Source organism: Vicugna pacos, chromosome X (genome assembly GCF_048564905.1).
Source record: "Vicugna pacos chromosome X, VicPac4, whole genome shotgun sequence".
Classification (NCBI taxonomy): Eukaryota; Metazoa; Chordata; class Mammalia; order Artiodactyla; family Camelidae; genus Vicugna; species Vicugna pacos.
Window position 1 is genome coordinate 97,557,071 of NC_133023.1, and position 14,445 is coordinate 97,571,515.

The 14,445-nt window shown below is 41.6% G+C and overlaps 1 protein-coding gene across 1 annotated transcript in view; it reads left to right on the forward strand.

Moving 5' to 3' along the window:
* Positions 1 to 447: 447 nt before the first annotated feature.
* The window catches only part of F9 (coagulation factor IX), a 29,432-nt gene continuing 15,434 nt past the window's right edge, over positions 448 to 14,445 (forward strand). The window contains exons 1-4 of the mRNA XM_006217369.4: positions 448 to 554; positions 5,726 to 5,889; positions 6,085 to 6,109; positions 10,118 to 10,231. Of these exons, the coding sequence (XP_006217431.1) occupies positions 467 to 554; positions 5,726 to 5,889; positions 6,085 to 6,109; positions 10,118 to 10,231 (391 nt within the window). The 5' untranslated portion in view covers positions 448 to 466. The remainder of the gene's footprint in view (positions 555 to 5,725; positions 5,890 to 6,084; positions 6,110 to 10,117; positions 10,232 to 14,445) is intronic.

The following is a 14,445-nucleotide window of genomic DNA, read 5'->3' on the forward strand; positions in this document are numbered from 1 at the left end:
AGTTTATCAGCTCCTCCTTATGAGGAGGAACATAAAGGACCAACCAGGTGACTTAAGGGATATAAGCAAGGGGGATATTTTAAGGTGGGTGACAAAATGACTTCATTCTTTCCATCCCCTTACCTTTAAACTGTATGACAGTGCTCCCTGATAAGAATAACATGGGTCCCATGATGAATGTTGCTGCCACAGCAACTGTAGCCATTATACCTCCCCCTAGTCTAATGACGTGTCACTTCCTGCTTCAGCCTCAAATCAGCCACAGTGGCAGCAGCCCATGGAATCAGAGGTGAAGTTTAATGATGGCCACCGCCTCTTCCCTTCATTTAACCCAAGAGGCCACTGGAAATAGCCCAAGGACCCACTGAGGGAGATGGACACTGTTTCCCAGAAGTAAATACAGCTCAGCTTGTACTTTGGAACAACCGGTCAACGTTGTTACTTGCACAATCTGCTAGCAAAGGTTATGCAGTGCCTGAACACGATCATGGCAGAATCACCGGGCCTCGTCACCATCTGCCTTTTAGGATATCTACTCAGTGCTGAATGTACAGGTTTGTTTCCTTTTTAAAGATACACTGATTGTGCTCATCTTTTAGATATAGAAATGTCTGGGGCTGTCTTCTTCACTAAATGATTATGGGATTTGACAGCAATGTTCAAGATTCTAGTAGTCAGCTTGTGGGTTGGTGAGTACCGGTTCTCTGGTAGCAATGTCTTCTTCATTTTTAAAACTAAATAGATTTACAATGTTTATAATACATTTTTAAATGGACACTTTTGGGCTTATGATTTGACAATGTAATTCCTTAGAAAATAGTCATCTCCTTGGTTAAAAAAATTAAAAGGGGGAAAATGTTTTAACAAGTAAACAGCAAAATATGGAGAAAATTAACTGTCATTTTGTGTTTCTTTACTATGAAATCAAAATGGTAACATTAAAGCATAAAAAAGGTTTTATTTACACAAAATTTTGATTTTTAAGACATATTATGTGATTCAAATTTATAAAACTAATAGGGCATGTCTCAAATTTGAAAAATGTATAAAATTATATACCTTCAATCAAAAGTTGTAGTTAAAACAGAGACAAGATTAATAAACTGTTATTTATCACTAAAGTTTTCTGAGTTAGGAAGAAACTAATTTGTCTCTGATTCTAAGCATCTCAGTGTTAATACAAGAGGAAATTCAGCAAAGCAAGTTCAGGAATTGGCAAAAAGAGTAGGAATTTCGTTAATGTGATTTATATCACTTGGTTTTTTCACAATTTCAGTGACTTTATGCAGTCCCCAAAGAAGGCCCACAGGGAAGAAATTATCCCACTTAGACAAAACAGCATGTTCTCACAGGAAGCATTTATCACACTTAATTGTCAACCTTCTATAACAGAATCTAGTAGCTGACAGTGCCAGGATCAGGGGTGCCAACCCTAAGCGTCCGCAGAAAGCAGACTGGCCCTGTGGTTCCCACTCCAGACATGATGTCACACAAAAATGCAGAAATAATGATAGTAGAATGCAAAGGTTAAATCAAACCAACAAAGTGGGTAGAGTCCAGGAATAAAGAAATTTAGCTGGAAAACTCACCAAGGAGGACATAAAGCTAAATCTTTACACATACCACATCAGTGTGAGATCTAGGACAAAGGATCCAAACCCTTCCTTCCAGATCAATGGCAGGATGATGGCGGTTTTAAGAAGGATGCTGCCCTCTTGAAGACCTCAGATGTTGGAAAAAGGATAGATTCGGAGAAAAAAAGAGGCACTATGATTTCAGAGCTTGGGAAATAATGACTAGAAGAGATAAGCCTGAAGGGAGGTTAAATATATGGCCCTCAGACAATCCTGAGGAGAAAGGCAGTGCGATTCCGGAGTCACTGTAACAGGTCCTTGAGCAGAGCGTGGGGGGCTGTCCCTAAGGAGGGACAGGGCTGCTGCAGCACTCTCTTCTGCTGCTGACCTGTCACTGGCTTCTAAACGCAGTCTCTACGAATGATGTACTGACAGGCTGCATTTTCACGGCTGCTGCCTTTGGGTATTATTGCATCAATTTGGAATTTTGAAATCAAAATTGTTCTGTGAAACCAATCCCATTTTGTACAGTGTATGGACCGAAGCTGTGACACATCTGTCACAGCTTTGGTCCACATGCTGTACACAACTTTACTGGGTAACTTCTATGGCCCCAGGTACTGCGGCAAGGTGCCGGGGCATGGGAATAAACCAGACTCCTTCTTTGATCTAAATCACCATGAAGTCAGGTGAGAGATTTCAATACAATGTGATAAAATGTGTACCAGATGCTAAAGTAGCACAGAGAAAGGAATATCTTAACTGGGGAAACACTGACAGAGACACTATTTTGAGCTGGGTCTTAAAAAATATGTAGACTCACTCTCCTTAAATGTTTGATCTAGGGCATCCTATGCCAAGAGGATCACTCACGAGTAGAGATCCAGATCCACAAAGAACGTGAGGTCTTTCAGGAACTCAGTTATGTTTTCAATATTGAATATGACAGGTGATGTGAGGTCAGGTCATCACATAATGAAGGCCCTAAACTAAGGAGCTTGGACAAGAGAATGCAGTGTGGAGTCATCGGAAGTGTCAATATGAACACCACCAATGGCTGACTTAGGATGCTCAGTCTGGCAACATTCTACCGAATTGTGTGAGGAAGGGGTGGCCAGACTAGGGGAGACCAGTCCTGAGGCCACGGCCAACATTCAGGGAAGGCACGAGGGCCTGAACCTGGACATTAGCTGGACAGAGAGAGAAAGGAATTCAAGTGACATTAAGGAACTAGAAATGATATGACTTAAGCATCTGGGTATGAAAGGGGAATGGGTTTAGAGGAAGTGCAGAGCATCTAACTTGGGCATTTAGGATACAGCACAACACCTCAAAGCATGGACTGTGCAGTCTGACTGCCAGTGTCTAAATTCTGACCCTGACACTGTATTATGTTTCCTGGGGCAAATCATTCAACCTCTCTGAACCTCCATTTTTCTGATTTACAAAAATGAGACAACAGCACCTAACTCATGGGATTGCTGTGAGGAGGGAATGAAATAATGGATGCTAAGCACTGAGCACACTGTCCAGTACATCCGAAGCATTAAACAAACATCAGCTCTTATCAGTCACATTATGATGTACAGATACGGAGCTGAAAAGATAACCTGGAATCGAGAAGATATATCTGACTAGAGATGGGTATTCAGAACTCACTGTTGTATTAACAGTAGTCACAACCATGTGTGTCTGATGATCCAGAGAGTGAGCATGGATCTGGTGGTACCTAGTACCATGCCTGACAGTAGTGAGTGCTCAGAAAATTGTGTTGAAAGAGTCAGAGCTGGACTAGGGCGAGGCAAGCAACGCACATAGGGCATCAATGTACTTGCACAGAAATAGTGCCTCCTTAGATTCTGTGCCCTCGGTGCCTTTTTTACCTCACCCAAGTCCCAGCCCTGGCAAAGATGTATAGAGTGAAAAGGGACAAGGCCAAAGCGGAGGCTGGAGGCTGGGAGAACTTGGAACATGTAAGGGGCAGGCGGAAGAAGGGGAATTAATTGATTCAAGTGGTGGATGAATAACAAGAGCTAGAGCAGAGAGGAGAACCAGAAGAGACTGATTTCACAGAAAGAGTGCCCTGCAAAGGAAGAGATTAATAATTAGAAATGTTTCGGAGCAGGCAGAAAATGCACAAGCTCAACATCATCCTTTAGGAGGTCATTGATGATCCTGACAATAGACATTTCATTACACGGATGGGAGGAAAGGAGAAAGAGCTACTGGAAAGTTCATTAAATAAAGGAAACAGACTCACAGACACAGAAAACAAACTTAGGTTACCGAGGTGTTGGGAGGATAAATTGGGAGTTCGGGATTGGCAGATACTAACTACTATGTACAGAATAGATATACAAGTTTCTACTGTATAGCACAGGGAACTATAGTCAATATCTCGTAGTAACCTATAATAAAAAATAATATGAAAATGAATATATGTATGTATATGTATGACTAAAACATTATGCTGTACATCAGAAATTGGCACTTTATAAAGTGACTATACTTTAATTAAAAAATAAGAATTTAATAAATAAAATCAGTTCTGAAGGATAAATAAATAAATAAATAAATATAAAGAGAATTGAGAAAATGAGGAAGGCAGGCCAGACAGAGGAGTGAAAATGAAGCGAGATAACTAACATACACCAGCCTCGCCATACTAACTCCCTGATCCCGTCAGCAACACTGGGAGGTATGCAGTCTGATTATACAACTGATTATACTGATCATACCCATTTACATTCGTCAGCGTTAAGCTTCAGAGATTGTGACTTGCTTAAGGTCTCATGGCCAACAGGTGGTAGACATGCGACTCAAACCCAGGTGTGTCTGATCTGACTCCAAACCTCTATTTTTCCACTAGACCACACTATAAATGGATACAGACATAGATGCTTTTGTAGGGCCAAGCAAATAAATTGCTGAGCAGAAAGGAGGGCCTGATGGAGGCTGGGAGGCATGGACATGTGCTGGTCACCTTGGGAGGGAAGGAAGAGGCAGCCGGCTGCACTGACCTAGGGGTGCAGGGTACCACAGAACCGAAGAAGGGGTGACAGAAGTGGAGAAAGTTGGCAAGGGAATAGTTGAAGAGAAAAAGTTTAAGCTAAATTCAGGAAAAATGTGAAGCCCAAGAATAGCAAAAGTGAGAGGTTGTCAAGAGACCAGAGGCTGCAATGGAAATAAGGGAATACAGCTTCTTTTCTTCTTTTTTTTTTTGAGCTAATGAGAAAATAATTCCAAATGCCCTGGAAAGTTCACCTTATAAATACCTGGTCCTTTTTAGATGGTATCAGTCTCTTGAAAAAAGTTAACGACTCCAGGCAACTTCCAGGGTTCTTATTATTAATTACAGATACAGATACTGTATTATTTCTATCCAGAGAGGCACATACAGAGACAGAGAGAGCAAAACAGAAAGACAGAAGCAACTAAGATTTGTGAGTCGGGGGAGAGGAAGGGAGGGAAAGAAAGAATTAGGTCAGAGACCTCAGTCCTCCAGAGTTCAAGAGTGTTCCTACACACTAAGCAGTCACAGCTAAAATAAACCACATCCTGATCCCAGAGAAAGACTTATGTCACTGGAATTCCTATAACACATGCCAACTGAAGGTGTTGTGAGTCTGAAGATTTAAAAAACATTAATGCAGTGGTTTTTCTTTAATTATCTAGTGAGAGATACTGGGGTCGCCTTTGCAGCTGGTCCACCATTAGGCCAGTTTTTCCAAGAGAAAATGTGTTGCAAAGTCATTTGGGCAACTGCATCCTGGCAACACAGCACGGCAAGGGTGATGGATCACCTTGCAAGGATCTGCAATTAGCTATTTTCAAATGATGACAAAGTGTGAAGTTAACTGCTTGTTTGAGAACTTTCTTTTTCATCCAAAGCAAATTTAAATATGATTGAAAATCTGACCTTTTATTACCAAAGCTCTCTTGACTAAAAGTAAAATTGAATTTTAATTCCTAAATCTCCATGTGTATACAGTACTATGAGAACATCATAGATTTTGGCTCTATGCCCCAAAGATAAATTGGCTACGGGATTACTTGGATTAAAAACAAAGCCTTCCTTAAGAGATGTATTTAATTTTCATGATGTTTTCTTTTTTTTACTAAAGCTAAAGAATAGTTCTTTTAAATTTCAGTTTTTCTTGATCGTGAAAATGCCACCAAAATTCTGAATCGGCCAAAGAGGTATAATTCAGGTAAATTGGAAGAGTTTGTTCAAGGGAATCTTAAGAGAGAATGTATAGAAGAAAAGTGTAGTTTTGAAGAAGCACGAGAAGTTTTTGAAAACACCGAGAAAACTGTGAGTATTTCCATATAACATCCTTCAGATGGGGAGCAAAGAATAGAAAACCTAAAAGGTGGGGGGGGACATACTTCATTTCGTAATTTTAAAATATCTATACATATATGTGTACTATAAATGTTGTAACAGAAAAGGAATCAAATCCAAAACATTTTAAATGCTACCATTAACTTGGCTTCTTTTTCCTTATAGACTGAATTTTGGAAGCAGTATGTTGGTAAGCAATTCATTTTATCTTCTAGCTGGTATATGAAACATCGAGAATTATGTATTTTTTCTCTGTGTAAATAGATAATATATTAAACTCTGTCAAAATGGCTCAGGGAAGTAAGTCCAACTCTTTTACCCCAAATGGAACGGTGATATACTCCAGGTCTATGCCAGCCTGGGAGATATCTGCTGGCAGGTAAGCTTACTCCTCCCTAGGGCTTCAAAAAGAACATCGTTCCACCCCAGGAATCTGGAAGGAAGAAACCAAAGAGAATTTCACCTGGGACTGAATGAGAGCTTGCAATCCTCAGTAAAGAATCAGAGAATGCTGACTGACTTAAATGCTCACTGTGTAAAAGCCCTTCTCCTCCTGGTGGCCTCCAAGGCCCTCCTAGGTGGCCCCGCCCTGCCCACTGCCCCTCAGACTGCCCCTCACACACTGGGCCCCAGGCATCCTGGCCTCGCAGCCGCTCCTTGTACCTCTAGGAATGCTTCTACTTTAGAGTCTTAGCTCTGACTGTTCCTTTAATGTTGAATGTTCTTCTGCCAGGTTCCTTTAGGCTCACTCCCTCACCCACTTCAGGTCTTCACTCAAATGTCACCATCTCGATGAAGCCTACCTTGATCATCTATTAATACTTCAACCTGCCCCCTTGTAACCCCATCACTTTAGATATCGTATCCTGTTCAATTATCTTTTCATAGCACTTTCCACCGTCTGAGGTATCATATAATGTTCTTACTTATACTATTAATTTTTCCCACTTCACTAGAATGCAAGCTTCATCCTGGCAGGGGTCTTCCATTGTTTTGTTTATTGATGTATTCTTAGTATCTCGAATAATATCTGGTACAGAAGCACTGAGTAAATATTTGCTGAATGACTTGCCCAAAAGGAGGAAAAGTCAAAACTTTAATGACAACTAAATTTTAAAGCTAATTTAAAATCCAGCAGCAGGATTTTGAGGCTGTGTAAGTTTCCCAGATTGACTTACCAAAGACCATCTGCATGAACAGAAACTAACCTGGATGGCAAATTCACTGAATTCCATCAATTCTATTTTCCAGATTCTATTCTGTAGACACTAATGAACTTGTTCATACTCTTGTAACTCATTTCTCCACTTGTGTTTTTAAATAACGAGGAAATAAGAGGTCCGCCCCATTACATTTGCTTCATCTGCTTTCCCTTGTTCTTAGTAATGAACGATACCATGCCAACTCTCTACTGAGGTATTCCTCTACAGTTAGTCCAAACAAGTCTTTTTATTCTCTATTTCCACTCTAAATAAAACTTTGAATCTTGCGATATATTTTTTTAAAGCAAATCAATTTCTACTTCCACCTCCCCAAAATATTCCTAGCTGTATTTAAACTCTCATGACCCCTTCATTGCCCATGGCCTCCCCTGACTTGGCTTCCCACCCCTGAGCAGGGGTTCATTAGCACCTCTTAAACACCATATTTTGAAGTTGGGTCCCTGCCATCTAGGTCACAGGCTGCACTGTTTACTGTAACTCGGGTATAGATACCTGGGAAACATCAAGGGCATGATTCTGTTGTTGAACTGAAACAGACTCCAGCAAAAATGGGTTTACTCAGGATCAGCAGAGAATCACAATCAGGGTCTGCAACCACGAGGAGTCACATGCAAGTCCCTGCATGGCAAGGGAAGGAGAACTCTTTTATAGAGGGGAAACGAGGGCTATAGGAAACCAAGAGTCCACGGCTCTTCATTGGCTGAGTCCTTGCTAGGAAAGGAGTCTTTTTCCTGTTGGACTCTGTTACTGTCATAGGGCATGAGAGCTCTCTCTTCTGGTCTCTTGACCCTATTTAACTCAGGTTTCTATTCACTAATTTTTTTTTTCACACTGTCATGACTGCTTTGTCTTCTAAAAATAAAACAAAAACAAGAACAAAAAAGAAAAAGAAAACAACTGCATGCTTCTTTTCACTTTGCAGCTGAGATTCCTAACCACCCCAAAACAGCCAATGCTATTTCTCTGTGTAGGGGCTTTCTCACACAGTAGGGACACAGGCTCCTCACTCCTGCCCTGTTCTCTACCATCAACTAACCATGTAAAGAGCCTGATTAAAGAAGAAACATCACCCAACCACAGTAACCAGCATCTGACCAGCACTTTACAGTTTACAGAGCACCTGTCACGTTTAATCGTCACACCAACCCTGTGAGCAAAGCATTATTAACCTCATTTTACAGAAGAAGAAACTGAGGTTTAGGGAGGTTAAGCGACTTGCCAAAGGTCACCCAGCTAGGGAGTCATGGAGCCCAGAAGAGAAGCCAAGTTCTCTAGTGCCCAACCCCTCGCTTTCCGTATTACCCAAGCCCTGGCCTTCAAATCCAAATGCTGTTATTCATTAAACAACCACCGAGTAGCCTTAAACAGGAACCTCTCACTTGGCGAGGTCTCGTCTCTTGTTGTCTTTGACCCCTACTGTCTGTGGCTTTGCCTCAGCCCAAAGTACACACGGACAAGCATCCAAAGGAGGACTAAAAGCAGGATAAAATGACACTCATTTTAAAGATATGTCTCAGCAAATGAGTTGCTGTGTAGCTGGCTGCAAGCCCAGACCCTTTCAGTGAAACATCCTAAATAATTCAGATCTGTTGGTCTATAATATAAAGTGCAAGTGTAGCTCGTTTTTTAGACTGGCTCTGAACATCAATAATAATAAACCAGAGATAACGTATTTTGTTTTCATAGAATTGGAACAAATAGAAGTATCTGTGAAAAAGCACACTGGATCAAGGGGCAGAGGGGACAAGGTCTAATTTTTACAACAAGCAAATTTTCCAGAGAGGGACTATTTCTGAGAAAGCAATATTAGCCCTTAGTCAACAGGACCTGTATACATGCTCCTGACCGTGAGGGTGACGGACACCCTACTGCTGTTCCTTGAGCAGGTGGGGGTCCACACACTAGATGTCAGGGAGCTTTGCTCTCAAATATGACCAATAATTAGAAAGTTCTCTGTAATTGCCCCCTTTCTCTCACTGTTTTATTCTTAGGTCATCTTTATCGCTTACTCTTCTGTTACTCATATATGAAGTCTTGCTGATCTAGCTCCCAGTTTTCTTCAGGGCTCTCTCTCTCAGCTGTGTGTGTGCCAGCCTCCCTTCTGGTTCTGTCCATCCCTTTCTTCTGAAGCTTCCTTACAAGTCCAGGTGGAGGCAGAGCTCTAAGAAACCAGACTGAAAGGTTCCCTTCTCATCCTGACCCTTCTCTTATCTATTCCTTCCTCTTGTTTTCTTACCACCAGCATCTTCAAAGACTCTCAAGAACTCTGTAAATGTAGAAACTTCAGGAAAGGCAGGAAGGAAACATAACCAACCTATAAATAAAGCACATTTTTCAGAATCTTTTCTAATTCTTCGCCTTGAAAGTTGTTTCTGACTTTGTCTAGACCATCTGGGACCTAACTCAGACAGCAGAATAACCTTAAGCAGTAAAGCATCTTTTTTCTATTGTTCTGAACCACTACTGCATACCATACTTATGAGTTTAACGATAATACAAGGAAGCAGGCGCATGTGCTCCACGCTGAGGCTGCCAGGTCCTTGAGTGGAGTTACTCTATGTGATCTAGCTCAGCTTGCTCTGCCTTAGATGACACACAGGTAATTGTTGAAGCAATGTTATTCAATTCAGAGTTAACTCCACTCTCATTCTATAAGGAAAGACGGAACATTCTTCTCGCCCTATGCTGACAGAGTATACTTCTACACTCAGACATCCTTCCCCCCGCCTCCTCTTTCCCTTCGGGTGTCTCAGCTATGTACATGCCTTCCTCGGGGCAATTTCCTAGGACAGTGTTAGCCTAAGAATCTGTATTTGAGTTGCTTTTAGAAGATAGGGGTGCCCCATGAGCAGCTGGTTTCCGGGTTAGCAGTTCTGCTCTGATCTTAAATCAGGCTCTCCCCTGAGTCTGTGTCAGAAGGACTAGGCATTCTCAGCAATTTATCAGCTAATTCAGTTTTTTAATCTATCTCAAAGATGGAGATCAGTGTGAGTCCAGTCCATGTTTAAATGGCGGCCTGTGCAAGGATGACATTAATTCCTATGAATGTTGGTGTCAAGCTGGATATGAAGGAAAGAACTGTGAATTAGGTAAGTAACTATCTTTGGATTATTCACGATTCAGAATTTCCCTTTGACACCAGATGAAACTGGAAAATGCAATATTTATCTATCATATTCTCTCTTAAAAACATACACATTTTTATTGCAGTAAAGAACACTTTACATGAGCTCAACACTCAACACATTTTGGAGCTTACGGTACACCATTGCTAACTCCAGGCACTACGGTGACAGTCTAGACAGTCAACGTCTAGAACTTACTCATCTCACACAACTGAAACTTCCTACCTGCTTTACAGCAACTCCCCATTTTCCCCTCACCCCAGCCCCTGGCAAGCACAGCTGTATTCTCTGCTTCTATGTGTCTATTTCAGACACCTCTTACAAGTAGAAGCGTGCAGTACTTGTCCTTCTGTGACTGGCTTATTTCATCTAGCATATCCTCCAGGCTCATCCATGTTGTTGCATACGACAGGATTTCCTTCTTCTTAAGGCTAAGTAATAGTCCATTGTATAAAACATACTTTCAAAGATTATAAACATTCATTTTATCTGTAGTCACAGTTTCCAGGATGAGTTCAAGAAACTACATTAAGAGCAATAATCATATTTGTTAGCTAGTATGAAGTGGTAATGATGTTCCCTAGAATATTAATCCTCAATAACCATATGCAGTCAGTTGTATTATGACCCCCATTCTATGCAGATGAGAAAAGTACAACTCAAACAGCTCAAAATCACAGAAGCAGTAAACGGTTGAGCCAGGATTTGAACTTCAGTCTGTCTGACCAAAACCCATGCTTCTAACCACTATCCACAAAAGGCAAAAAAACTGACCCATAAAATTGAACTTATGACTACATCACTATCAATAAAAGCAGCAGAAGTCAACTAAGTATAGAACTGGAGTACGGCGAGGACAGTTCTCCCACATGACAGGCACTTCACACACACAAACTACCTCATATGTTAAATTTGACAAAAACCAGAGCTCATTCCTGAATTTGATTACATTGAATTACATAGAAAATCTAGGATCATTGTGCATCTTTTCTTCTCATAGCCTAGAATATTTTTTCCTGAGAATTTAGCAGCTGGAGCAGTAAACCCCCAAGTCCTTTATCTATCTGCTTATTACCTCTGGATGCAGGATTACCAGTATTGTGATTGTGAAAAGCACAGTGCTAATGACGGATTCTCTTTCTACTCTAAAACTCTAAAAGAATAGAGATGCAATCCTCGGGAAAGAATTTAACACCACAGGCTACATGACTAGGGGCAAAGAGTAGAAAATTAACAGGACTCTATTAAGGCATATGGCAATCCACCTGACATGCAGACGAAAAGGGCAGAAAACAAAATGAAACGCAGCAGCTGTACTTGTCCTATTGAGAAAGAAAAAAGTCATCTCTAATGTTCAGAAATCCTTTCAGTGCTGAAGAGAAATCCATTGATCTTCTTCCTTTGAGATCTAAAAGATGAAAAGGAGTAAAAGAGAGGATAAAAGGAGGCAGGGCAAAAGAAAAACAGAAAAAGGAGATGCAGGTAGATGAACTGGTACCCCTGGCTTGGACTCCCATTCCCTCAGGTTCCCAGTGTGAGGACAAACTGATGCCTGGGTTACATTTCCTAGGGGTGTGTTAATTGGTTCAACATCTCTGAAGTTCTTCTTTCATCTGAAAGGTTATGATGTTACATTCAGATCTACCTAGATCAATACGATCCTGCTATAATGGAAATCTATGGAAATTTATGGAGTATCAGCTTATATAATATAGCTATTGGAGCTGAGGGGATGAATGACTCAGTTAGTCTTGGCTAAGAACGAAGGGCACGCTGTAGCAAAGTATGATCAAAAACAGTGTTTAGTAGTAAATATTCCTAAATGTCTTCAGTTTAAAAATAAAGACATTTTAAAAGAGGAGAAGAGCCTTGAGGAGTGTAGATAACAGCACAAAACTGCTCTAACAGGTTTTGCTACATCTGTGACCCTGTGAGGCTCCATCTACACCGCAAAAGTGCGGAAGTCTACAAGGGGCACCGTCTCGGACCTCCCAGGCTCCCCACATTTTGGTTTGGTCGGGGCTCTGTAGTTACACTGCAGCCTCCACCATACCCACCCTCAAGGGACTCTTGATCTCCCCAGCCCATCTGATCAAGGTTTAGAAAAATCCTTTCAGCGCAGTTAGTTCAGAAACAAAGTGGGGATTCTCTCAAAAGCTCCTGACCTCAGACACTAGTGGAAAGCAGCAACAGCGTACACAAACTCCCACTTAGGCTGCTGCTTCAAACTCAGCTAAAGACTCATCTCCAAAGCTGCTGGACAGCACAGGTTCTGGAGTATCTGCACCCCAAGTCCCTGCCTTGTGAAGGGAAGGGGACTGCCGTTAAGAGCCTGTGGTTTTCTTCTTCTCTTGTTCATCAGGCTCCTCTCCGGGGGAGAGAGGTGCAAACATTCAGGGCACACATTCTAATTAGAACAATTAACTGGCTATTGTGCCCCTTTGGCTGGAATAAAGACCACTAAGTCCCCAGCTACACATCACACCTGAGTCCTTTTCAGATAAATCAAATCTGTGAGAACTTGGTCACTCCTGTCCCTTTTGAAGAGTTCAAGAGGCATTTCCCCACAGTAACATGGGATAGAAAAAAAAAATCACATAAACACTGTTTTTCATTTTGCTAACACGTCACAGACACTACTGTCTAATTTACTGTGTATTTCTGTGGAGTAGAGAAAGTATCTTGAGTTTAGCTGAATAGCAGCATATTCTGTGATAACTTGTTAAATAGAATATCCTTTATCTAAGTTTTGGTTTCCACACCAGTGACTGTATCAAGGAAGATGAAGGCAGAGTAAAATAAAGCAGAACATGGTAAGTTTTGCAGGTAGGCATGAGAGGAATTAGAAAGAGGTGTGTGTGCTGTGCTAACACGGACAGAGAACAGATGCTTTGAGATGTTCTTCAACAGATATCCTAGGCACTGAGATCAGCCTCAGGACCAGGAAGGACCAGGAAGAACCCGTACCCAACATAGTTCCTGACGTGTGAGTGTGTGATAAATGATTGATGAATGAGGCCCACAGTGACTGTCCCTGAGGTCCTGGACTACAGACCTCGCTGCTGGAATTCCTTGTGCTATTATTCTATTTCCAGAATTCTGAGTTCTTTATCTGAGGTCAAAAGGCTGCAGATTGGACAGCAATATTGTCCACTGCGTGCACAAACCAAACCAGAGATCAACAGCAGCAGCAACGCACTGGGCCATAAAGAGCAGTGACAAATGAGGAAAATGACGGCAGGGTCTAGTTACTCAGCCAAGGACACAAATCAGAATTGGAAAAACGATCCTGAGTTTACCCATTCCTGTTGCGCATGCCCTGGACCAAACTAGTCAGCACCTACCACCCACCTCTGTTAACTTGCCACATATTGACTGAACACTTTCCACAGGTGGTATTTGATTTGGCTGAACACTCTAGTATTGCATTCTAGCAACGAAATGACTGCTAGTACCATGAGAAGAGCCAGGGATGTAATCACCATTAGTGAGGGGAAAGATCTTTAATAAATACCTTAATAAGAAAAATAAACATAAAAATAAAGTCTTAATAATTTAATATCTTAAATAAATAAACAGGACCAAGTGCCATCTTTTTGGCTCATGCACTTGGTGGGTTATTGATAGCAAAGGTTAAAGCTCAGGCTGGTTCCTTTGTCTACCAAGCCACAGCTGACTCGCCGCGCCTTATTTCCTAAAGTATCTGTAAGGAACATGAACTAATCATTACATGAGCCTATGCTACCTATGTAAAACACAATCAGAAAATTTAGATCCATCACTCAAAAATCCATAATATACTCCAAAACCATACAGTCACTCTGTTAGCCTGGAACCACCCCCCACCCCGAGACAAAAAGAATCTGTGCCACAAGCTGCTCTATTAGGGTGTGCAATTCTAGGGACCAAGAGTAAGGGACAGGGGAGTGAGGCCGCGAGGAAAGGAGAACCAGTGTAGGAGGAGTCATCTCTCCTCACCGGCACCTGATTGCTTGATCTCTGGGAACTAGTTTCCAAGAAGCCATATGCTGGCCTCAGGATAGTCAACCTGCGAGGGGAGAAGAGGTGAAAGAATTTGTCCTTCAGCGTCCATCTCCCAGTGGTCCAAAGTTCAGCCTGTGGGGCGTTAACGCCTTCATCAGGTTGTACCTGCTGGGCAGCTGGAGACTTTCGCGTGG